The 27048-nt window shown below is 38.7% G+C and overlaps 2 protein-coding genes across 2 annotated transcripts in view; both read left to right on the forward strand.

Moving 5' to 3' along the window:
• Positions 1-27048, forward strand: part of LOC127442946 (gastrula zinc finger protein XlCGF7.1-like) — an 898889-nt gene that overhangs the window by 559886 nt on the left and 311955 nt on the right. The window lies entirely within an intron of this gene.
• On the forward strand, positions 418-26677 carry LOC127442168 (gastrula zinc finger protein XlCGF58.1-like). The gene is made up of 5 exons (XM_051700011.1): positions 418-511; positions 1945-2091; positions 2417-3426; positions 23289-23391; positions 23634-26677. Exons 2-5 carry the CDS (start codon positions 2007-2009, stop codon positions 24566-24568), a joined length of 2133 nt encoding a protein of 710 aa, XP_051555971.1. The 5' UTR covers positions 418-511; positions 1945-2006; the 3' UTR covers positions 24569-26677.

Genomic DNA, 27048 nt, shown 5'->3' on the forward strand with positions numbered 1-27048 from the left:
ACGAAAATAATTGTTAGGCTATCATTCCTTTGTATGGAAAGTAGTGAATTTTGGCATAATTTTTCATTAAAATTAGTTTTTTTATCATGGTCACTTCACATGGCCATGAGCTCTCTCATTTTCAGTTGTAATAAGGTGCTTTATTGGCAAGACAAATAGGCTAATTGTAGGCTACATTCGTATTGCCAAAGCAATGGCAGCCTTAGATGCATACTAAGAAAATAGTACAAAAAACAAAACAAAATGCAAAACAACATACATAATTTAAGAGAAATGTCAAAAAAGCTATACAGAGCTATAAATCAGAAGAAAAAAATCCCACCATGTCCTCTAAGGGGCTCCGTAGTCATCGGTGCTGCGCTCTCTATTGAGGACTCTTATTTTGAAATAATTTTCTTGACCAGTTGTGCTGCCTTCTAGTGGTTCTTCCATTTTGTTTAGTTCCAGCAGAATCTGTCTGTATGTGTATCAAATATTGTCTTTTACGCCTTTCCTGAGATATTATTCGTCTGTAAGTAATATAAAATTGATCATTTTGACGTTAAGCACAATTTTATTCAATAGAGTACAAACATTTGTAATTTAAATGTGTTATTTTAAGAAGAAAAATGCAGAGTACTCTGCCTGCAAATTATGTCTTATTTGGGTGCTGCATGTTCCTAATGCATGTAGATTTATTAGTGTATTTTGCTTAGTTCTGTATGTGCAGTTTAGCAAAAACAAAAAAGTTCAAGACAAATCACGTCTTGAGAGATTATTGGAATCTCATTCAAAATATTAGCTTGCTGTCTAGCTTTGCAAAGAAACACATTGTGAGGAAAGTAAAATATATTTTTATATATTTTAAAACATAATTATATATATATATATATATACACACACACACACACACTACCGGTCAAAAATTTTGAAACACTTTTCATGTTTCTCATGATCTTAAAAATCTTTTGATCTGAAGGTGTATGCTTAAATGTTTGAAATTAGTTTTGTAGACAAAAATATAATTGTGCCACCATATTAATTTATTTCATTATAAAACTAAAATTTAATAATAATAATAAAAAAAAAATGTTTTTGAAATGGATGACTTGGACCAAATAATAAAGAAAAGCAGCCAATAAGTGCCCAACATAGATGGGAACTCCTTCAATACTGTTTAAAAAGCATCCCAAGGTGATACCTCAAGAAGTTGGTTGAGAAAATGTCAAGAGTACATGTCTGCAAATTCTAGGCGAAGGGTGACTACTTTGAAGATGCAAAAATGGTGGTGGCATAGTGGACTAAAGCACTGAACTGATAAGCAAAAGGTTGTTGGTTCAATTCCCACAGTCATCACAATTGTGTCCTTGAGCAAGCACTTAACTCCAGGGGGATTGTCCCTGTAATAAGTGCACTGTGCACTGTTTGGATAAAAGCGTCTGCCAAATGTAAAATATAGCACAGTTTTGATTTATTTTGGATTTTTTTTTAGTCACAACCTAATTCCCATAGTTCCATTTATGTTATTCCATAGTTTTGATGACTTTATTATTCTAAAATGTATATATATATATAATAAAGAATGAGTAAGTGTTTCAAAACTTTAGACCGGTAGTGTGTGTGTGTGTGTGTGTGTGTGTGTGTGTATATATATATATATATATATATATATATATATATATATATATATAGGCTACTGTATATTGAAAATTTAAAGCAAATTTGAATATTTAAATTTAAACAATTCAGTGAAATAACAAGATAAATGTAAAAACTGCTATTGAAAAAAAAAAAAGTGTTTTAATCAAATAAATGACAAAAAAGCAAATAAGTAAACCATTTTAAAAATAAGCCTACAACATAACCAGTTCACATCCACACAGCAATCACAATTCACACCTTCAGTGAAGCCCCTCCGACCACAATTTACTTATAAATGCTGGAAATATTTCCATCATCCTACAGGTGAAGAAAGAGGAACAACTCCAAGTTTAACAGCTGAAGTCTAGAGACAAACTATTGCAGAAATGAAGTGTATTAAAAAGGAGAAAGAAGACTTGAGTTATCCAGAGACACGGATAATAAAACATGAAGATGGTGAGGAACAAAGAGGTTGGTGTGCGTTCTTCCATTCTTGATTCTTCATAATGACTGTTGAGGAACATTAAAATAAAATAAGTTTCAAAGAGTTCACTAGTTCTGGCAGCTGTAGTTGGATAATCATTGCAATAAAATAAAAATAGTACAGTAAAAAAAAAAAACTAAAATCTACATAAGAATGACAGAACTAATATTTTGTATATCAGAGATTACATTAAAATAGATACTTGGCCTTTGCTGCTTACTGTTGATTTAATATTATTACTATTGGGATTAAATTGAGGTTCAGTTGAATTTCTTGTTTTACGGTTGTCACAATTTTCTATGTTCATTTTAGATGTGTTGGAAGTGAAAGAGGAGAGTCAGGAATTGAATGATGTGGAGGAGAAACATCAGTGGGATAAATCTGATAATTTCATAACTGGTGAAAAATCGTCTAGTTGCTCACAAACTGAAAAACATTTAACACAGAAAAAAACTCAAAGAACAAAATACAGATTTTTTTTCACATGCCCTCAGTGTGGAAAGAGTTTTGCACAAAAACAAGGTCTTGTGAGGCACCTGAGAATTCACACTGGAGAGAAACCTTTCACTTGCACTCAGTGTGGAAAGAGTTTCACACAAGAAGGAAACCTGACGAGGCACCTACAATTTCACTTTGGAGAAAAGCCTTTCACATGCCCTCTGTGTGGAAAGAGTTTTTTACATAAAGGAAACCTTAAAAGTCACATGTTAATTCACACTGAAGAAAAGCCTTTCACATGCCCTCAGTGTGGAAAGAGTTTTGCACTAAAACGAGGTCTTGAGAGACACCAGAGAATTCACACTGGAGAGAAGCCTTTCACATGTCTTCAGTGTGGAAAGAGTTTCTTACATAAAGGACACCTTAAGAGTCACATGTTAATTCACAGCGGAGAGAAGCCTTTTGCATGCCCTCAGTGTGGAAAGAGATTCACACAAGAAGGAAACCTTAAGACTCACCTACGACATCACTTCAGAGAGAAGCCTTTCACGTGTCTTCAGTGTGGAAAGAGTTTTTTACATAAAGGAAACCTAAAGAATCACATGATGCTTCACACTGGAGAGAAGCCCTTCACATGCATTCAGTGTGGAAAGAGTTTCTTATATAAAAGAAACCTTAAGACTCACATGAAAATCCACTATGGAGAGAAGCCCTTCGTCTGCCCTCAATGTGGAAAGAGTTTTGCAATAAAACGAAGTCTTGTGAGGCACCAGAGAATTCACACTGAAGAGATGCCTTTCCCATGCACTCAGTGTGGAAAGAGTTTCAAACAAGAAGATCTACAGAGGCACCTAAAAATTCACACGCTGTTATCCCTGATGTTGTTTTAACCCAAATAAATTAGGTACAGTAAGCATAAATCCTAACATATGTTTTGGGTTAGGTGGATAATTTGAATGATGTCTTTAATTCAACTGGAATTTTTTAGTTCAATCAATTAATCTGAACTTGTTTAGGTAATTCTCATTGAATCAGTTTGTATACTTAAGTTGAATTAACAAGCGTGTTTGCCAAATCAACTCAAAACCATATGTTGAATCAACTAAAATCTGTGTCAGTTAACTCTGAATCATTTGTTCCAAAATCTTTGATACTAAGAAATGTAAATTACTTTGAATCTAAACACATGTTAGACAAACAAAATCACCCTAAATGTTGTTTCAACTAGCTTGACAAATTTGTCTAAACAAACTATTTAATGTCGAACAATGTTGCTGATTTGCCAGATCCCAGCATGCACTGCGGTATGAATACATTTTTATGGTTAGTGTTATAGGCTTATTATTACAGACTTTATCTGTGCAGTTGTTGTTTTTGTCATCACTGATAGTTAATAGTTGTGTGATAATGTTCAGAGCTCATCATTTTACTTCATTATGGTTGTTGATAGTCACCATTACTGAGATGTGTGTGTCAAGTGTTGAGGTCTATGTGCCTCCGTCACTATTATCACATGCTGTGTTTGCTTTGCAATTTGTTAAAGTCTTAAAAGGCATAGCGTGTACTGTGTTCTTTGCATAAAATATGTAGATAAAGTGCAAGCGTGTTTAAAAAAACATTAAATTATCTATATTCATGTTGTTTTAACAAGTGAAAATGTGACAAAAGACATCTGTTTACTGGTAAATTCTCGGGTCTTTTACTCTCTCTCTCTATATATATATTTTTATATCAGGTATATGAGTGAAACAATATTTGACATATTTTACTCGAGAACTTTCTTATCAGTATGATGTGTTGACTGTTTGGTGTAAATAATCATATTTCATCAGTTATGAAAACGGAACACTTCTAATTTGTCACAGATTAAAAAAGCACCTATTAAGAGTTGGTTATTTTGTCTAAATGCATAGATAAACGTTTAAGCTTAAAAACGACACCCATTGTGTTTTATTCAAGCAAGCAGGTATTGATTAATTTGACTTTTTGTTTTTGTTTTTCAACACGGCTGTGGATTTGCAGTCGTAAATCTCGTAATACTACAAAATCGAAATTTTAACAACAATCTCATCTAAATCTCCCAAGAGGGACTACTTCTTACCTCAATTCTCACCTCAAGTTTGATTCAGATGGCATGATTTTCTTTTTTTTTTAGTGTACAACCTACATTATGATCCTTCTATTCAGTAATGTGTTTTCCAGCAAGACATGCAATCATGTGCTGACATACATTTATATTGCTGTTCTTGGCAAATACCTATAATAAATACTTTTGTAGGTAGTTAAAAGGATAGTTCACCCAAAACTGAAAATTATGTCATGGTTACACGATATGTTGTTCCATAGGAATTTCTCTCTACTGTGGAATCAAGAGATATTTGGCTAAATGTTAGTCCCAGTCACCATTCACTTTCATTCATCTTTTTTCCATACAACGAAAGTGAATGGTTACAGAGACTTAATGGTTTGCCTTACATCCCATTTTGTGTTCCATAAATAAAAGAAAGCCCTATGGGTTTGCAAAAACAAGAAGGTGAGTAAGTGATGAATTTTCATTTTGGTGTCAACTATTCCTTTCAATTAGTTCATTGGTATACCTTCAATAAGTCAATGCTCTCCAGTTTAAGTTAACAAAATATACTGGTAATTAACCGATGAAATCCTGAAAGAGGGGATCTTGCTGCTAAATTAGTTATTGAAACTATATAATTTGTATTATACAGATAGATAAGATGATATTTGGAATATTATGCATGTATATTATTAATAATATAGTATTTACTTAATTGAGGTCAGTCGTTTCAAATGGAGTGTCGCACGGCGGCTGTGTGGATCTCCAACCATCTGCAGAGGCAGAATTTTGGATCTGATTTGAGCTGTTAAAATATTTGTGTGAATAGACTGTATGTGCCCGCCCGACTCACTGTGATGTATTCATTCAAAACTATGAGCTCGAAGCGTGAAACACAGACATTTTGTTTGTTTTTTTGTGCTAAACTTTGTTCTAAATGCCTGCTATTTTTACAGATTGGATAGTTATGAAGTCAAAAATAATTATTCACATTGCAAATATACAGTATACAGTATATAAAAACAAAAGGTTTTTGTAATTAGATGTGTACATGTAATTTATTTCTACACTTGCCTCCACATTTAAATCATACAGCATCTATGAATTGCTACTCCCTACTGCTGAATTTTGTTGTTGCTAGGCAACAATTAATTATAATAATAACTATAAAACCAGCAATGATAATGATAATAATAATGATAATAAAAATAATGGAATCTGAGTAAATGTTAATTATGAATTATCTGCTCAACATCAAGGTTTGGTAGCAAACCTCAGAAAACAATTCCCAAAACCAACAACATTACAAACTTTCTTCGAAGCTTCATTTGAATTTTTTTTTTAAATCTTTATCTATGTCTCAAGGTATGGGGTGCTCTGACATTGCAATTTGTGTGTGCCTTCTCCAATGCAACAAACATTGCGTGACTGTGGCAACGTTTTTGCAAAATAAAATTCTGTGGTTCATTGCACATCTCAGGGCAGTTCTGAAGTGTAATGTCCACAGATGAGGTTAATGTTCTATCGAGATTTAAATCAACAAAACCTACAGCTGAAGTCAGAAGTTTACATACACTTAGGTTCAAGTCATTAAAACTCTTTTTTTTAACCACTCCACAGGTATAATATTAGCAAACTATAGTTTTGTCATGTCATTTAGGCTACTTTAATCTACTTTATGCATGACATGAGTAATTTTTCCAACAATTGTTTACAGACAGATTTTTTAACTTTTAATTGACTGTATCACAATTCCAGTAGGTCAGAAGTTTACATATACTAAGTTAACTGTGCCTTTAAGCAGCTTTGAAAATTCCAGAAAATGATGTCAAGCTTTTAGACAGTTAGCCAATTAGCTTCTGATAGGAGGTATACTGAACTGGAGGTGTACCTGTGGATGTATTTTAATTCTTACCTTCAAACTCAGTGCCTCTTTGCTTGACATCATAGGAAAATCAAAAGAAATCAGCCAAGACCTCAGAAATAAAACTGTGGACCTCCACAAGTCTGGTTCATCCTTGGGAGCAATTTCCAAATGCCTGAAGGTACATGTTCATCTATACAAACAATAGTATGCAAGTATAAACACCATGGGACCATACAGCCATTATACCGCTCAGGAAGGAGACGCATTCTGTCTCCTAGAGATGAACGTAGTTTGGTGCGAAAAGTGCAAATCAACCCCAGAACAACAGCAAAGGACCTTGTGAAGATGCTGGAGGAAACAGGTAGACAAGTATCTATATCCACAGGAAAATGATTCCTATATCTACATAAACTGAAAGGCTGCTCAGCAAGGAAGAAGCCACTGCTCCAAAACCACCATAATCACCACTCTGGAAAATCATCCTCCTTTCTTATCGCGGCTGCTAATGGTTCCAGGGCAAGACAGAACAAAGTAAAATAATCTGAAATTGTTCCATTTGTTTGTACCGCCGCTACTGGGTGTCTATGAAGTAACTTCCAATAAAAGTATTCCTGAACCCATATATTTCCCAAATCTTAAAAAGATAATCCCATTCTACCATATCAAATGCATTTTCAGTGTCAAGTGAGATGGCAGCGACTGGGGTATGATCATTTGCCACTGACCACATGATATTGATGAAATACCTAATGTTATCAGAAGAGCTACAGCCCCGAATAAACCCCACCTGATCAATATTTATAAGAGATGTCACAACTTTACTTAATCGGTTAGCAACATTTTTTGACAATTATTTTATGTCTAGCTGGATCAGCGAAATTGGATGGTCGCTTGGATCTTTGTCCTTTTTAAGAATCAGACTGATCCGGGCTTGTGTCATGGTTGGTTGAAGCTTTCCATTCTTTAACGATTCTGTATAAACTTCTAGCAAACATGGAGCCAGTTCTGTAGCATAAGATCTAAAAAAATTCAGCGGCAAAGCCATCTGGCCCAGAGCCTTGCCTGTTGGCAAGGCCTTAATTACCTTGCCAAGCTCCTCCAAGGTTATCTCAGAACCAATATTTTTGCTCACTCGTCAGTTTAGGAAGTACTAATGGATCCACAAAGTTTCTAATATCTTCATCAGTAGACGAAGACATGGAACTATAGAGATCAAGATAGAATTCTTTAAAAGCATTATTAATACCAATGGCTGAGCTAAATATTTCACCACCAGCAGATTTCACTGAGGGAATGGTAGAAAAAGACTCTCTGTTTTATATATCTAGCTAAAAGCTTCCCTGCCTTATCCCCCGACTCAAAGTATGACTGTCTTGCCCTGAATAGCCAAAACTCCACCTTCCGCGACAAAATAGTTTTATATTTGTATTTCAATCGGATCAATTCTCTGAGGCCATTAGAAGACATTCAGTGCTTCAGCTCTGCCTCGGCACTTTTAATATTTCCTTCCAATTCCACAAGTTCTTGTGCTTTGGATTTTTTAATGAATGCGGCATACTGTATGATCCGGCCCCTAAGAACTGCCTTAAGTGCCTCCAAAGCCACGTCCACAGAGGATACTGAAGACCAGTTGGTCTCCACATAAACACTGATTTCAGCCTTTAACATTTGTTGGAATTCAGGATTTTGCAAAAGGGATACATTAAAGCACCAACTATATGATTTCCTTTTCTCCATATATGGCAACACCTCTAAACACACCAGGGCGTGATCTGAGACTAAAATGTTTCCAATTGATCAATCAAGAACAGATGAAATGAGGGACTCTAAAAAATCTATTCTAGAGTAAATCTTATGGATTGATGAAAAAATGTATAGTCCCTCCCAGATGGGTTCAAAAGTCTCCAAATATCTGTAAGCCCAAGATGTTTACACATACTGTGAAGAGTCAATGTTGCTCTAGGGGGCTTGCACACTTTTGCTTCACTATGATCAAGGACTGAGTCCATCAAAAGATTAAAGTCACCTCCCAATATTACATCATGATGGGTGCCAGCGGCTTGCAACATCCCTTCAAGATCAATGTTAGGTGCATAAATATTAGCCAAAATAAGACTTTGCCTCTGAATTTCAGCTAAAACAATAATGACTTTTCTTTAATCTGTTTGAGATATTTGAACTATAGATGTTTACTTAACAGTGTAATGAGTCCCCTGCTCTTACTCGAGCCAGCACTATAGAAAACATGCCCACCCCATATCTTTGTGAGGAGGCAGGCAAGGAATGAGGATCTAAATGCAGCTTTTAATGGAAACCAAAGATAAAGTACTCAGAATAAAACGAAACAAAACAAGGGAAACCAGGCACAGAACGTGACAACACATGTGAAGACTGACAAAGAAACCAGGGGAAACAAGAAAACGAGGAACACCTGGGGAAAACAATCAGGGGAAAACCAATCGTGAAAAGAAACTACAAAAGACTACAAAATTATCAGGAACCAGGAATTAAACAAGAATTTCAAAATAAAAGTCTAAGCAAAAACACAAGGAATACATGACAGAGCCCCCCTTTTAAGGAGTGGATTCCAGATGCTCCAAAAAACAAAACAAAAAAAACAAATTGTCCATGGGGTGTGGGGGAAAACAGGTAGTTCAGGGGGGCACAAGGGGCAAGGGGAGTAGAGGAACAAGGCAAAGTCAGGGAGGCTTGAAACCAAGGCGGAACCGGAGGGATGGAGAGCCAGGGCTACGCTGCAGGCTTGGAGGACCAAGTAGACCAGAGCAGATCAGGTGGGCGGCCAGGAGACCAGGGAAACCAGAGCAGATCAGGCGGATGGCCAGGAGACCAGAGCAGATCAGGCGGACGGCCAGGAGACCAAGGAGACCAGAGCAGATCAGGCGGATGGCCAGGAGACCAAGGAGACCAGAGCAGATCAGGCGGATGGCCAGGAGACTAGGAAGACCAGAGCAGATCAGGCGGACGGCCAGGAGACCAGAGCAGATCAGGCGGATGGCCAGGAGACCAAGGAGACCAGAGCAGATCAGGCAGATGGCCAGGAGACAAGGGAGACCAGAGCAGATCAGGTGGACAGCCAGGAGACAAGGGAGACCAGAGCAGATCAGGTGGACAGCCAGGAGACCAGAGAGACCAGAGCAGATCAGGCGGATGGCCAGGAGACCAAGGAGACCAGAGCAGATCAGGTGGACGGCCAGGAGACCAGAGCAGATCAGGCGGATGGCCAGGAGACCAGAGCAGATCAGGCGGATGGCCAGGAGACCAGGGAGACCAGAGCAGATCAGGCGGACGGCCAGGAGACCAAGGAAACCAGAGCAGATCAGGTGGATGGCCAGGAGACCAGGGAGACCAGAGCAGATCAGGCAGATGGCCAGGAGACCAGGGAGACCAGAGCAGATCAGGCAGATGGCCAGGAGACCAGGAGACCAGAGCAGATCAGGCAGATGGCCAGGAGACCAGAGCAGATCAGGCAGACAGCCAGGAGACCAGAGCAGATCAGGCAGACGGCCAGGAAACCAGAGCAGATCAGGTGGACGGCCAGGAGACTAGGAAGACCAGAGCAGATCAGACGGACGGCCAGGAGACCAAGGAGACCAGAGCAGATCAGGCAGACGGCCAGGAGACCAGAGCAGATCAGGCAGACGGCCAGGAGACCAGAGCAGATCAGGCAGACGGCCAGGAGACCAGAGCAGATCAGATGGACGGCCAGGAGACTAGGAAGACCAGAGCAGATCAGACGGACGGCCAGGAGACCAAGGAAACCAGAGCAGATCAGGCAGACGGCCAGAAGACCAGAGCAGATCAGGCAGACGGCCAGGAGACCAGAGCAGATCAGGCAGACGGCCAGGAGACCAGAGCAGATCAGGCAGACGGCCAGGAGACCAGAGCAGATCAGGTGGACGGCCAGGAGACTAGGAAGACCAGAGCAGATCAGGAGGATGGCCAGGAGACCAAGGAGATGACCTCAAGTTGGGGACCAGGTCAGGAGTCCTGGGAGGCGGCCGCAGGGCTGAAACAGGGTCAGGAGGTCTGGGAGGCGGCCGCAGGGCCGAGACAGGATCAGGAGGCCTGGGAGGCGGCCGCAGGGCCGAGACAGGATCAGGAGGCCTGGGAGGCGGCCGCAGGGCTGAGACAGGATCAGGAGGCCTGGGAGGCGGCCGCAGGACAGGGACTGGATCAGGCGGCAGAGCCGCTGTAGGAGGAGTCTCTGGGGGAGCAGGCGGAGCTGCTGGGGAAATAGTCTCTGGGGAGTGGGTGGAGCCGCTGGGGAGATAGATTCTGGGGGCGGAGCCGTGGAGGACTCGAGACAAAGAGTCCTGGATGAATGGGAAACGACCTCGGTGGGAAGAGACTCAGGAGCGACCTCTGTAGTCGTGGGCATGGAAAGAGACTCGAGAACGACCACTGTGGTTGTGGGCATGGGAGGAGACTCGGGAACGACCTCTGTGGTCGTGGGCATGGGAGGAGACTCGGGAACGACCTCTGCGGTCGTGGGCATAGGCGAAGACTCAGGAACGACCTCTGTGGTTGTGGGCATGACTGGAGACTCGGGAACGACCTCCGTGGTCATGGGCATGGGCGGAGACTCGGGAACGACCTCCGTGGTCGTGGGCATTGGAAGAGACTCGGGAACGACCTCCGTGGTCATGTACATGGGAAGAGACTCGGGAACGACCTCCATGGTTGTGAACTTGGGCAGAGACTCGGGAACGACCTCTGTGGTCGTAGGCATAGGCAGAGACTTGGGAAGGACCTCTGTGGTCGTGGGCATGGGAAGAGACTCAGGAATGACCTCTGTGGTTGTGGGCATGGGAAGAGACTTGGGAATGACTTCCATGATCGTGAACATGGGCAGAGACTCAGGAACGACCTCCATGGTTGTGTACACGGGAAGAGACTTGGGAACAATCTCCGTGGTCATGAACATGGGCAGAGACTCAGGAACGACCTACGTGGTCGTGGGCATGGGCGGAGACTTGGGAACAACCTCCGTGGTCGTGTACACGGGAAGAGACTGGGGCCGTGGAAGGCTTCGACAAGGGAGCCAAAGATGAAGGTTTTGCCCGGGGTTCCTGCCATAATCCACTGTATAATGGGAACCGCAAAGTTCCAGAGCCTTTTCCACATATTCGCCGAGCGTCCAGTAAGTATCAGCCAGCAGCATCAGTTCCCTCAGTGCACTATTCAGACCGGCCCGGAAGAAAACCACCAGAAAGCGGTCTGGATAGCGCACTTCATTTGCCAGCTCTTAAAACTCACGGACATGATCCTCAACTGGACGGTACCCTTGTTGAAGGAGTAGAATTCTGCCACTAGGTCCATTCCTTGGTCAGTCTTTCTGTGAGGAGGCAAGCGAGGAATGAGGATCCAAATGCAGCCTTTAATGGAAGCCAAAGATAAACAAAGTACTCAGAATAAAACGAAACAAAACGTGGGAAACCAGGCACAGAACGTGACAACACATGTGAAGACTGACAAAGAAACCAGGGGAAACAAGGGCTTAAATACAAATGGGCGAACAAGGAAACGAGGAACACCTGGGGAAAACAATCAGGGGAAAACCAATTATGAAAAGAAGCTACAAAGGACTACAAAATTAAGAGGAAAGAGGAACAAGTAACTAAACAAGAATTTCAAAATAAATGTCTAAGCAAAAACACAAGGAATACGTTACAATCTTCCCAAATTTTTCAGCTTCCTGCGGAGAAAGATGTGTTTCTTGAAGAAACACTATATCATATTTCTTATGCTTAAGAAGAGAAATAATCTTCCTTCTTTTTATGGGGTGCCCAAACCCATTCACATTCCGTGTGGAGAGAGACAATCCACTAAGATTAACATTTGACATTTTGACATATAAGAAAAAAAAGATTGTGAGTCAAAAACAAGATTATAAAGACCACATTCCAACATTAGTGCAACAATCAAAACCTGAACATCCCCCAGAACCAAACAAACAGAAAAAAGAAAAATTTGCGTATTAACCCCGCACACGACAGCACCAACTGCCGTCCGTCCCTCTAAACTCAAACAATCTATGCACGCCTACGAGAACCCCCGTGACAACTTTGCCATCAGATTGCTCAAGTCAATGTCCAGGGACATTGTTTCAGTACAAATTTTGTGAGATAGAATTACACAGCAAAAGATAATCTATAAAACAAACTCCAGCCAATAGGTGGAATAAGCACAAAGAGTGTGTAGATTCATCTATAAAACTGTCCTGAAGGTGTGACACACTACAAAATAAACTCCAGCCACTAGGTGGAACTAGCACAAAAAAAGTGCGCAGATTCCTGAAACAATCAAGCGAATGTTCAGTGAGCCAGTCCACTCGGCTGCAATGTGAGTACAACAAGATGACTTACTCACTCCATTGACTTTATGAAGGACATCGATTGCTGTGGGCATGTGAATGTTTTACGACCATCCTTAGCATCTATTCTCAATTTGGCTGGGAATATCAGTGCAAAAGCAACCTTCCATTGATGTAAATGTTTCTTGCATTCCTTGAATCGATCATGTTTCTCTCTTAACGAATTTGCAAAGTCTGGGAAAAAGAAAATGCTGTTGTTCTTCCAATAAAGCCTTCTTTTACTCCTCGCCTCATGTAACACAAGATCTTTATCAGATGATCTCAGAAATTTGGCCAGAATTGATCGCAGCCTGTCTCCCTCCATGGGTCGCCAAGCAGGAACCCTGTGAGCTCGCTCGATTTCCAGTTTATGGCCTGCTATGTCGAGCAGATTCGGAAAGAGCCCATCCAGGAATTTCACAATACCCTGTCCCTCTGCTCCCTCAGGAACTCCAACGATACGGACGTTATTCTGCCGACTACGATTCTCCATGTCCTCCAACTTCTTCCAGACACGCTCCAAATCCACCTTGGTCACTAGCGGATAAGCAGATAAATCCCTCTCTGATGACTCCAGGTAATCGATCCATTTCTCAACATCACCCACTCTTGTAACCACATCAATGAACTTTGCCTCCATGGCAGTGATCAATCTACGTATCACAGCAAGATCCTCCAAGTCAGCAACGACCTTCGTCAGCATTGCTGATATGTTCAGCATCTCTCGCCGCATTTCCCGCACCTCCCTGACTAAGTCGACTCCCAGGCTTGCGGCCTGCTCGGGGGCGTCAGCTTGAGTACATAAGTGTCTTTTAATGTCTCCAAAACCTGAGGATTTTGAATTCTTTGACATTGTCCTCCTAGAACAGTTATGGAACAGAGTGTATCGAATCTCACCAGTTTATGTCCTTAAAAGTATTAAAACAGCAGAGTGTGAAGAGCTCGCTTTTCACACGTCCAATCCTCACATGGCATCATGTGACTCCTCTGTGCAGTAATGTTTCAACAAAACATGTTCAGTTGTACAGTGATGGGAGAGAAAAAAATTGCAGAAAGCAGGTTATTCACATTGTGAGAAGTGCTTAAAAGCTTCTTTTATTGCACTGGATGTAAGTTAATTGTATTGTATCATTGAATTGTAATTCAATGATACATTGATCATAGCAATACATGCAGTTCAAATGGAAGAGTTACTGAAATATTTATTTGACAAGTTGAACAGATACTGCCACTGAAGGATGCAACCACCTCTTATAAGAAAAAACTTTTGCATAGTTATTCATACAGAATCATCCCTCTAAGAGGGGCCCACCGAAAAGCAAAGAGGAATGTTTTCCCTCTGTGACCGATCTGAATTATTGCTGTTATTTAATTGCAGTTTGAAGTGTGTAACACCTTAAGCTGTTCTTGCAGTTGAGCCTGCAGAGTCTGCTGTTGTGAGCAATATAGTCTCCAGTTCTGCTGGGGAACTTTCTGAGTATTTAATCACCCTTCCATTCATTAGCTCAAATGAGCTGATGCCCATAGCTTTATTTTTATTTTATTTATTTTTTTATTGTTCTCAACACAGCTCTGTGGTCAAAGAATCAGTTCACCTCTTTTGGTGATGTGTTCTCTGCTTAGCATTTTTTAAGGGTGCTATTCACACAATTGATCATCTATGATCTCTGTGATCTATCAGAGTTGTGAAATTTCTGCCTGATGTTTAGCATTTTATACACACATTTTTCATTGTCTACACAGTAAAATGGTTCCCCTGGTCAGATTTAATTTGAATTGGTGCTTCTCAGCGAGAGATGATTTGGTTCGTTAACATGTGGCAGCATTGATGCACAGCAAAAAACGACTGTATGCCCTCCCTCTTGGCACTGATAAGCGAACCAATGAAATTCAATAGCAAGAATTCGTAAGGTTGTTCGGTTGGCAGTGTCATTACAAATATACATGGCCATGCTTGGCCATTATAATATAATGCATATAATAATGTGATTATAATACAATTATATTATATTAAAAATAGTACAAATTAAAATAATTTTATTACTGGTCTCTGGAGGTTCTCTGGAATGAGATATTTGTCATCTCGCTGCTCTTTTGAGAATACATGCCTTTGATTTGGCCCTGTATCAGATGTAGGAGCATGTTCATTGTATGCACAGGTCAGGCTGAAAGCCTTTGGACATGTTGCTGTAAACACCCAATGACTGCAGGCACATATTTACATGAGTCAAATTTCTGCTCAAGCTGCAGAGCTTTTGCAATTACAATATATAATTGAATGCAATTTTCTCATTTTCTTGAGTTAAGATGTCACTAGGTGTATTCTCATGCGAATCTATTTGAATATGAAAAAGGGGGCTGGGCAGAGTCAGAAGTGATGCAAGGCGCAAAGAGTATTCTTGAATTTTAAAGGCTTAATGAAGTTCTTCAGTCTTTTTAAAGTTACTGAAGGTTAATGCTAACTGTGTAAAACTACTGAGAGTTTGGTAATTGTGTAAAACTACTGAGAGTTTGGTAATTGTGTAAAATTACTGGTAGTCACATGGAAGTTTGTACTCAGTATGGTTTAACTACAGCTATATGGTAAATAGCACAGTGTGCCATATCAGAGACAAACATATCTGACATAGTCACACATTCAGCTTGAAACTGATGAATAATTTCAAGAGAAAGGTGATTACAGTTATTTCAACTTTACACAAGATGAAGAGTCTAGAATGCCCGAAGCATTTACAACCTCTAACCTAAGTGTTTCTTGTAACACTTACAGCAGAAACTGTCAAGTTTTACAAGAAATAAACTGCATTAGCTTATGTGTACATGCAGTATCACAAACAACTATCATCACGCGTGTTCTATGATAACAACAGTGTTTAGCATAGTTGCAAATTTAAAAATAGGTTGTTATAGTACTCTTTATTGATTTATAAACTAGTGACATTTCTTTTGTTACAATTTATTGTTTTATCACATCACTCTGTTTTCCCCAGCCTTGCTTTTCATATGCAAACACATCGACATGCAATGTTTATATCTCAATCGCTACTTTTTAGTTGTTTACAGTTGCTACCCGCTCATTATTTTGAAAGGTTGTGAGTTCGTTGCAGCAAAGTAAAAAAACAATAGCAACAGTGTTCATTGATTTTAGAATGAAAGTTCCAATTGCAATCCTCCCTTGAATACCAGAATCAAATTTTGGATGATGTTTTTTTCCAGTTTAAGTATGATCTCTCGTCGCTTGGGCGAACAAAGAGATCATTAATTTGCAGAGCAAGAGATTTCATTTCTCCTGTACTGCCGCTACCACTTCCCTGATACACATGTGGTTTTATCTAATTTCTTTAGCCCCACTGGATTTTTTCGGTCTCTGGTCTAACAGTGGGTATTCCGACCCGTTCTACAAAACGTGTCTATATGGGGTGCATCTGTGCTTTCCCTCAACTCTTCTAATAGGCAAAAAGAATGGACTTACCAGAGCTGATGAAGACAGAGAAGTAGAAGAAGCTCAAACCTCATCCTCTGTACAAAACAGGATGTCGCGCTGAAAAGACGTCACTCTTGCTCGCTGGAGATCATGGAGGATGGTCACCAATGTAAAAAGGGATAATTTTCTATCCGTTCCAGAGTGGAACTTCAATAAATTGCCCTTGAAGGTCTCTGCGTTGTTCTGTCTTTTCTGAGCACTGAAGTAAAGCAATTATTGTTAATTTACACTTTACAAATTGATTCCGATATTCATTTTATCTGACTCCAATTTTATATTAATCTGACTCCAATTTCAGTTGACCTCTAATTTAGATTACAGCTCTAAATAACTTCTGATCTTTCTTTTAATTTGATCTTTTTAAGTTATTGATTACTCTGAATTGTCCTAACTTTTGTTATCATTTAATTTGGGTTCCGATTGTCACTTAGAGTCATATGCCAGCTGATTAATTGCATAGATCTCACGGACACAAAATCGCCAGCCCGTTCATAGTCAGCGGTTGCAGGGTTTAATAATATCATCTGGTTTGGCCGCCTACTGCCGCCTACTGCTTGCTCATAACCAGATGATAGTCACATTTCATACAACTTGCTAAGACGGTGATAAGCAGTGACTGGTAGTCTTACGTGGTTTTCTCCTATTCATAAGCTCCACTAATGATCATTATCCTGGACATAAGTTTGCGGTAACAAAAGGCGTCCCTCGAATCTACCGGTGATAAATGATTTCGGATGAATACAGAATAAATCAAAAAGTAACAATTTATTTGCCAGGTAGGATTTAAAACGTAAGTTACAAAATCAATCAAAGCCAATTTCACACATGATCAGAATAAATAAACATTTCTAAAAATAAAAGACAAGTCAAAGAAACAAGCGGTACAGCATGGGAGATCTGCTTACAGATTCCTGGTGAAAACGACTACACACATCAATTGGGCGGGATATCTGCTTACAGACTCCTGGTGAAAATGACTACACACAACAGTTGTGCGGGATATCTGCTTACAGATTCCCCTAGCTCCTTGCCAACTTTCTTTAAATACCCAGACAGAATAAACATTGTGTACCAAATGGTATTATCCTTTGAACAATGATAATTTGGGGGTGAATGGGTTCTTGACTTCCTGGGGTTTAACCTTGTTAACATACAGGAGATAATTTCAATTGTAGGTCAAGGAGGGGGATAGACCTCAAGAATTATGCAGTATTTGGCAAAGACCTTATAACTTTGTCACCATTAGTTTTATCAACATGAGAGAGAGACCATTATAACAGTCGCACAGAGACCCCTTATCAAACACATACAGTTGCATTCTTTGTTTTCATGGTATTTGTTATATTTTTACATATAAATCTTGTGTCTTCGTATTGGTCCTGAGCTGTTGAAGGGGAGAAGGGGGAGAGAGAAGAGGGGGCAGCAAGGCGATTTGCAATTTATCACATTTGGTGATATTCAGGTGTAGATTTCAGCTTTTGTGAGAGAGTTCTATGACGTTGATTCTCGCAGAGTTCTTTGACTTTTACCGGAAATGGCGCCTTTTGGTTGTAGACATCCTGGTGCCAGCCTTACAACCGTGAGCTGCATGGACTACCTTCACTATTGCTCACCATCTTCATGTTCACATGTGTGACTGCAGTGACCTTTGACAGAAGAGAAGTGTCTGACAAATACTCTTACTCCTCTACAGTCCATGCTATCAGAGCTTCAGCCCAGATGAGCTTGTGAGTTAATTTTGATCTGCAGACATTTCTTACAGTAGAGAACATACACATGACTCCAACCAGGATCACAGCTAGCTCATGGGAACACAAATCTCAGATATAGGGTAAATTGGTCTAAATCTGAAGCTCTTGCCTTTACATCATATTGCCCTTTCAATCTTAGACACCTGGCCCATTGGTCACTCCCACCTGAGAAAGCCCCTGCCTGGTATAAGATTGAACAATCTGTCCTGCCTTCAATCTCACTATTGCAAAGTTTATCCACCAAATTGGCTAGAGAAGTAAAAATGCATCCAGTTATTTCACACTTACAGGCAGTTTGGATAAAATGTCCTGTCTGCTTGGCTTTGACCCTTACTTAAATGTTTGTTCAAGCATATGGTTGAACCCCAAATTACATATTAACAAAGTCCCCTTTTTGTGGAAGGAATGGGTGGAGAGGGGCATTGTTACATTAGGTGACCTTTATAAAAATGGAATTTTGAAATCATTTGAAGATATAATGCAGCAATTTGGAATTTATAAATCTCAGTTTTTCAGGTATTTACAGCTGCGGCATTTACTTAGCATAGTATTCGGTTCTAGTTCGCAGCCTCCAAGGTCGGCAAACACTCTTTGTATGGTGCTCTCAGTCTATGGCAAGGGTCATGAAACATCAGTGTATTATTCCTTGCTGATCCAGAGAATTGGTGATGGTGCCTTATTAGCACTTAAGAGGTTATGGGAAAGAGATTTGAACCTAACTTTGGAAGATGATGATTGGCATAGAATTTTAAATAGTGTTAAAACCATGTCTAGTGATGCAAGAGTACATCTCATTCAGTGTAAAATCCTGAATCATTTCTATTGGACTTTCTCCAGATTGTTTAGACTTGTTTTAAAAGACACACCATATTGCTGGCAATGCACAATTTAGGATGGAGACTTTGCCCATGCTCTGTGGTTTTGTGATAAAATTCATGAATTCTGAAGACAAGTTAACAATTGCATCTGTGAGGTTTTAGGTAACCAATTTTTATTCTCCTCATGATTATACGTTCTGGGGGATGGGCCAGACATTAACGTTGGTACAAATACATAAGGAACTGGGTCCAAACCAGTGTAATGACTGGCATACAAATAAATGTTAGAGGTTGGAAGTCAGAGGGGGCTCCCTCTTTTCAAGAATGGATTGCAGTATTGGGCAGGGTGGCAGCATATGAACGGATGTCATTTAGTCAGTTTGGCAGACTGGATGTGTACAATAAGAAACTCTTTTGGAGGGTGCACAGTAATGAACACGTGAGAGAAACTTGTTTACAGATTGTAATTTTATTATCTTGAAGTGCATTACCTTTGTATTAACAAAGGTTTTATATTATTATTATTATTATTATTATTATTATTATTATTATTACTATGACTTTCTTTGTGTTTTAATGTAACAAAGTTGTGACCACAGAGTTGTAGTTTGGGTGTATGGGAGGGGGTTGGTGAGGTGGGTTGTTAATAATAAAAGGGTGTTAAGGTAGATTCTGTATAAATGAATTATGCTTAATCCTGTAATATGCACCAGAATTTAAAAAAAAAAAAAAAAAAAATGATGTAATATTTTTATTTGTTGTATATTACTGTCTTTTTGTTTCATTTATGTTTTGTGTGTGTGTGTGTGTGTGTGTGTGTGTGTGTGTGTGTGTGTGTGTGTGTGTGTGTGTGTGCAACAAACCGCGATCACACGGGAAATCAGTGTGTTAGTTTATAATGTTTTTCCATCTAAAGTCAGACCCAATGTGCTGAATTCTGGTGAAGTGCCACCATGCAGCATATGTTTATGTCTCAAAAATCACCTGTGATTTTCCTTTGACGTCACATCCTTTTTGGCTAAATTCATGTTTCATATATTTAAAACCCTTATGCTCACTTAATTTACTTTAAAGTCGACCTGTGTGTCAATACCCTGAAAGAAATAAGAGGGCCATCACTGTTAACAGAGCTGATGAAAAGCCATTCAACACTTTTAATATCTTTTTTTTTTAATCCATTCATCAAAGTCACGTTACAAATACTTTCAACACCATGCATGTAATACAAGCTTAATACAAGTCTATATAAATGTAAGTTTTGATTGCCCTTTGTTTCATAGAAAATCAGATTGAGTCAATATAATATTCCATTACCTTTTTTAATTATATATTTTTTAATTGTAAATTGGCTCATATTACACACAAAAATGATCTTTTGCCACCACCTGCTGGCTAACATATGTAATGTAAAAAAAAAAGAGTTAGAGACACATATACAGTAACTCTTAACACATATACACTACTCTTACACTTTAGTTTAGAACAGCATGAACACAAGCGGAGTGACACACACAGTGACGCGTCGGAGTGCTGATGGTGTCAGACCATCAGTGCTCATGGAACGTCTCTCGTCCAATCAGATTCGAGGACCAGAACTAACTGTTGTTTGTTTGTGTGTGTGTGTGTGTGTGTGTGTGTGTGTGTGTGTGTGTGTGTGTGTGTGTGTATATATATATATATATATATATATATATATATATATATATATATATATATATATATATATATATAAGGATTGTTTTCATGATTCTTCAGGAGACCAAACAATATATGTTTCCACAATAAGACAACAGATCATCAACATACTTGACACTACAATCTCATACATTTAGCCAAAAAGGCCTTACAAATGGACAGTGCCAAAACAAATGAGAAATATAAAGACAGTTAACAGTTCAGAGAAGTCATCACAAAAGGTACAGCTTACATCAATATTATATTTAAATTTTTACAAAATAATGTTTCGCTGGGTATACCGTGTATGAGTTTAAATGATACTTTCTTAACTTTATTTGTAATTAGATACTGATTAGGTATAAGCCAAACATTTTTCCAAATAATTTTGTCTGTAAAACAATTCCAGTATGAAGAACACACATATGGCAGAGTAACAACATCTCTTTGGAACAAAGCTCTTAAGGACATACATCGAGAGTGAAAGGAAAAACAGGAACAGTTTGCTACATATTAATTTATTATATTTAACAGGGACCCTTGTTGGTTACTATTGCCTGTTATTTAAAGAGCATACAAACTTCAGGAGATATTGCAACTAAAACTTTTGCTTAGTCCCATGGTGTTACAGGGATATTATAATGAGTCAAAAACTCATAATAAGTGAAAAGAAAGCCATTTAAATTAAATAACTGTTCCACCAATAACCACTTTTTTTTATCTACACTGCGTTTTCTGTTGAGGACTCTTATTTTGAAATAACTTTCTTTACCAGTTGTACTGGCATCATTTTGTTTAGTTCCGGCAGAAAGTAGTATGCGGAGCATATAGCTGCCTTTGTGTATGAAATATTGTATTTTACACCTTTCCTGAGACATTATTCGTCTGTAAGTAATATAAAATTGATCATTTTGACGTTAAGCACAATTTTATTCAATAGAGTACAAACATTTGTATTTTAAATGTGTAATTTTAAGAAGAAAAATGCGGAGTACTCTGCCTGTAAATGTCATATTTGGGTGCTGCATGTAGATTAATGAGTGTATTTTGTTTAGTTTTGTATTTGCAAGTCAAGACAAATCACTTCTTGAGAGATTATTGGAATCCCATTCAAAATATTAGCTTGCTGTCTAGCTTTGCAAAGAAACACATTGTGAGGAAAGTAAAATACCTTTTAATATATTTTAAAATCTAATAATAATAATTATATATATATATATATATATATATATATATATATATATATATATAAATGTATATATATTAGGGGTGTAACGTTTCAAAATTCTCAAGAGTTCGGTTTGTATCACGGTTTCAGTACGGTTTGGTACTTACTACTCAGGAAAAAAAAAATATATTACTGCCCTATACAAAGTAAGAGTAACTCTGTTTAGTAAACACTTAAACTGGCTTATCTGAATAAAAATAACGGTTTTACAACTACAGTAACCATAGTTTAATCATGGTATTTGTACTATAGTCAAAAAATCAACATGGTTACTGTTACAGTTATAATATATAGTAAAATCATGGTTACTATATGGAAACTACAGTATTACTGTTGTAAAACAATAGGTAATTGTATCGTGTAAAACCATGGTGACAGCAGTCATTGTTATCACAGTCATGGTTACTACAATATTACTATAGTAAAACCATGGTTAATTTTCTTTAGGCTCCTTAACCAAAAATCAATTTTCTCTTATTACTTAATTAACATTTTAACGTAATACCTGCACTATTACATATGTAACAAACAAAGTGCATTTTAAACTCAACTCAACATATATTCAACATTTGGAAGCTGTAGCCTACATCACTATTATATATAACCTATTAAAATAGATATGAGAAGGGATGTTGTGATGCAGCTTGAGTGGTTTAATCATACACTGACATCCCCCATCTTCATCAGTGGAGAAGGGCAACATATCATTAGCAATGAACAGCTCAAGGGTTATTGTTTCATATCTGTCAGAATTAGCACTGAGTGCTTGATTAAAAACAGAAGGGAGTTTCACTCGCGTTGAGCGATCTCTGGAAACAGTGCCTGTTTGTAAAAAAAATTTGACCATCACTGTTGTAATTAACTGCAAAAATAAAATGTTCCCAATCAGAAGATTTGATTAATGCAGGGGCTTCTCTATCAGAGGCTCGTTTTCTCTGCTTGCCATTTTCATCTACCCACAACGTGTGCAGAACTGTGATGTCATCAATTTGACAGAATTGCAGATCCATTCAGGGGTAATAGCAGGGGTTGTAGCAACGCTTGTCTTTTTGACACTTTGTTTTCTTCGGCAAACCTTGTGCTTCAGATGCGCCATTAAACGAGGTGAACTGTGGTGCCAATGCTTAATTTTTATTACAGAGAACCATTACACCCTTAATATATATACAGGATATTGTACATTTAAACCAAATTTGAAATCCAAAATTTAAACACAATTCAGTGAAATAAGTTAAATATAACAACTACTGTTTGTTTCTTATGAGGAACAAAAAAGCAAATAAGTAGCAAATTTTAAAAATAAGCCTACAATGTCACCTATTTACGCCCACATAGCAATAACAATTAAAACCTTCAGTGAAGCCCCTACCACTGCAATTCACTTATAAATGCTGGAAATATTCCCATAATTTTACAGGTTAATAAAGAGGAGTACAGTTGCATTTTAAGAACAACTCGAAGTGTAACAGCTGAAGTCTAGAGACATACTATTGCAAAAATGATGTCGATTAAAGAGGAAAAAGAAGACTTGTGTTTTCCAGAGCCATGGATAGTAAAATATGAAGATATAGAGGAACAAAGAGGTTGGTGTCCATTCTTGATTCTTCATAATGACTGTTGAGGAACATTAAAGTAACAAAGTTTCAAACAGTTCACTAGTTCTGGCAGCTGTAGTTGGATAATCATTATATCAGAGATTACATTAAAATAGATACTTGGCCTTTGCTGCTTACTGTTGATTTAATATTATTACTATTGGGATTAAATTGAGGTTCAGTTGAATTTCTTGTTTTACGGTTGTCACAATTTTCTATGTTCATTTTAGATGTGTTGGAAGTGAAAGAGGAGAGTCAGGAATTGAATGATGTGGAGGAGAAACATCAGTGGGATAAATCTGATCATTTCATAACTGGTGAAAAATCGTCTAGTTGCTCACAAACTGAAAAACATTTAACACAGAAAAAAACTCAAAGAACAAAATACAGATTTTTTTTCACATGCCCTCAGTGTGGAAAGAGTTTTGCACAAAAACGAGGTCTTGTGAGGCACCTGAGAATTCACACCGGAGAGAAACCTTTCACTTGCACTCAGTGTGGAAAGAGTTTCTCCCAAGAAGGAAACCTTAAGAGTCACCTAAGACTTCATTTTGGAGAGAAGCCTTTCACGTGCCCTCAGTGTGAAAAGAGTTTTTTACATAAAGGAAACCTAAAGAATCACATGATGCTTCACACTGGAGAGAAGCCCTTCACATGCATTCAGTGTGGAAAGAGTTTTGCAATAAAACGAAATCTTGAGAGACACCTAAAAATTCACACTGGAGAGAAGCCTTTCATATGTCTTCAGTGTGGAAAGAGTTTCTCACATAATGGAAACCTCAAGAGTCACATGTTAATTCACAGCGGAGAGAAGCCTTTTGCATGCCCTCAGTGTGGAAAGAGATTCACACAAGAAGGAAACCTTAAGACTCACCTACGACATCACTTCGGCGAGAAGCCTTTCACATGTCTTCAGTGTGGAAAGAGTTTTTTACATAAAGGAAACCTAAAGAATCACATGATGCTTCACACTGGAGAGAAGCCCTTCACATGCATTCAGTGTGGAAAGAGTTTTGCAATAAAACGAAATCTTGTGAGGCACCAGAGAATTCACACTGAAGAGATGCCTTTCCCATGCACTCAGTGTGGAAAGAGTTTCAAACAAGAAGAAGATCTGCAGAGGCACATAAAAATTCACACACTGTTATCCCTGATGTTGTTTTAACCCAAATAAATTAGGTACAGTAAGCAACATATGTTGAATTTAACTGCATTATTTGTCACAAAATCTTTGATACTAAGAAATGTAAATTATTTTCAATCTAAACACAAGTTTGACAAACAATATCACCCTAAATGTTGTCCCAACTAGCTTAACAAATTTGTCTAAACAAACTATTTAATGTTTTGCTGATTTGCCAGATCCCAGCATGCACTGTGGTATGAATACATTTTTATGGTTAGTGTTATAGGCTTATTATTACAGACTTTATCTGTGCAGTTGTTGTTTTTGTCATCACTGATAGTTAATAGTTGTGTGATAATGTTCAGAGCTCATCATTTTACTTCATTATGGTTGTTGATAGTCACCATTACTGAGATGTGTGTGTCAAGTGTTGAGGTCTATGTGCCTCCGTCACTATTACAGTGCATTCAGAAAGTATTCACAGTGCTTCACTCTTTCCACATTTTGTTATGTTACAGCCTTATTCTAAAATAGATTAAATTCATTATTTTCCTCAAAATTCTACAAACAATACCCCATAATGACAATGTGAAAGAAGTTTGTTTAAAATCTTTGCAAATTTATTAAAAATACAAAAATCACATGTACATAAGTATACACAGCCTTTGCCATGACACTCAAAATTTAGCTCAGGTGCATCCTGTTTCCACTGATCATCCTTGAGATGTTTCTACAACTTGATTGGAGTCCACCTGTGGTAAATTCAGTTGATTGGACATGATTTGGAAAGGCACACACCTGTCTATATAAGGTCCCACAGTTAACAGTGCATGTCAGAGCATAAACCAAGCCATGAAGTCCAAGGAATTGTCTGTAGACCTCTGAGACAGGATTGTATTGAGGCACAGATCTGGGGAAGGGTACAGAAAAATGTCTGCAGCATTGAAGGTCCCAATGAGCACAGTGGCCTCCATCATCCATAAGTGGAAGAAGTTTGGAACCACCAGGACTCTTTCTAGAGCTGGTTGCCTGGCCAAACTGAGCGATCTGGGGAGAAGGGCCTTAGTCAGGGAGGTGACTAAGAACCTGATGGTCACTCTGACAGAGCTCCAGCATTTCTCTGTGGAGAGAGGAGAACCTTCCAGAACAACAACCATCTCTGCAGCACTCCACTAATCAGGCCTGTATGGTTGAGTGGCCAGACGGAAGCCACTCCTCAGTAAAAGGCACACGACAGCCCGCCTGGAGTTTGCTAAAAGGCACTTGAAGGATTCTCAGACCATGAGAAACAAAGATTGAGCTCTTTGGCCTGAATGGCAAGCATCATGTCTGGAAAAAACCAGGCACCGCTCATCATCTGGCCAATACCATCCCTACGGTGAAGCATGATGGTGGCAGCATCATGCTGTGGGGATGTTTTTCAGCGGCAGGAACTGGGAGACCAGTCAGAATCAAGGGAAAGATGAATGCAGCAATGTACAGAGACATCCTTGATGAAAACCTGCTCCAGAGCGCTCTGGACCTCAGACTGGGGCGAAGGTTCATCTTCCAACAGGACAACGACCGTAAGCACACAGCCAAGATAACAAAGGAGTGGCTCCGGGACAACTCTGTGAATGTCCTTGAGTGGCCCAGCCAGAGCCTAGACTTGAACCCGATTGAACATCTCTGGAGAGATCTGAAAATGGCTGTGCACCAACGCTCTCCATCCAACCTGATGGAGCTTGAGAGGTCCTGCAGAGAAGAATGGGAGAAACTGCCCAAAAATAGGTGTGCCAAGCTTGTAGCATCATACTCAAAAAGACTTGAGGCTGTAACTGGTGCCAAAGGTGCTTCAACAAAATATTGAGCAAAGGCTGTTAATACTTATGTACATGCGTGTTTTGTTTTTTTGTTTTTTTTTACTTCAAAGTCAAAACTTCTTTCACATTGTCATTATGGGGTATTGTTTGTAGAATTGAGGGAAATAATGAATTTAATCCATTTTGGAATAAGGCTTTAACATAAAATGTGGAAAAAGTGAAGCCCTGTGAATACTTTCCGGATGCACTGTATTACAGACTGTGTTTGCTGTGCAATTTGCTAAAGCCTTAGAAGGCATAGAGTGTACTGTGTTCTTTGCATAAAGTAAGCAAATAAAGTGCAAGAGTGTTTAAAAAAAAAAACTATTTGAATTAATTATTTTCTTGTTATTTGAACAAAATGTGTTAAGGCTATCATCCTTAAATCAAGCAGTTTTTTTTAAATTATTTTCTGTTGTTTCAATACTTCTTTAGTTAATGTTATTATTTTTATATTAGTGCAATTTGAGTTAAAGCAACTTTTTTACCGTAAAAAAAATAAATAATTTTTAGGACAGAGTTTCCATAAAATAGGGGTGTGAATCTTTGGGTTGACAGCGAATCGATTTCAAATTCACGATTTACTGGTTTTCGATTAGATTCAAAAGCGTGTTTTTTTTTTTTTTTTTTTTTTTTTTTGAAAATTCAGAATGATTCGATTCACCTAACAGCGATGTG

This window comes from Myxocyprinus asiaticus, chromosome 6 (assembly GCF_019703515.2).
Source record: "Myxocyprinus asiaticus isolate MX2 ecotype Aquarium Trade chromosome 6, UBuf_Myxa_2, whole genome shotgun sequence".
Lineage (NCBI taxonomy): Eukaryota > Metazoa > Chordata > Actinopteri > Cypriniformes > Catostomidae > Myxocyprinus > Myxocyprinus asiaticus.

Excerpts from the sequence above, each read along its gene's own strand:
- LOC127442168 (XM_051700011.1), top strand. The coding sequence starts at position 2,007 with ATGAAGTGTATTAAAAAGGAGAAAGAAGACTTGAGTTATCCAGAGACA. Across the intron at positions 2,092-2,416 it reads AGATGGTGAGGAACAAAGAG|ATGTGTTGGAAGTGAAAGAG; the intron begins GTTGGTGTGCGT and ends TGTTCATTTTAG. Across the intron at positions 3,427-23,288 it reads CGCTGTTATCCCTGATGTTG|AGACATACTATTGCAAAAAT; the intron begins TTTTAACCCAAA and ends GCTGAAGTCTAG.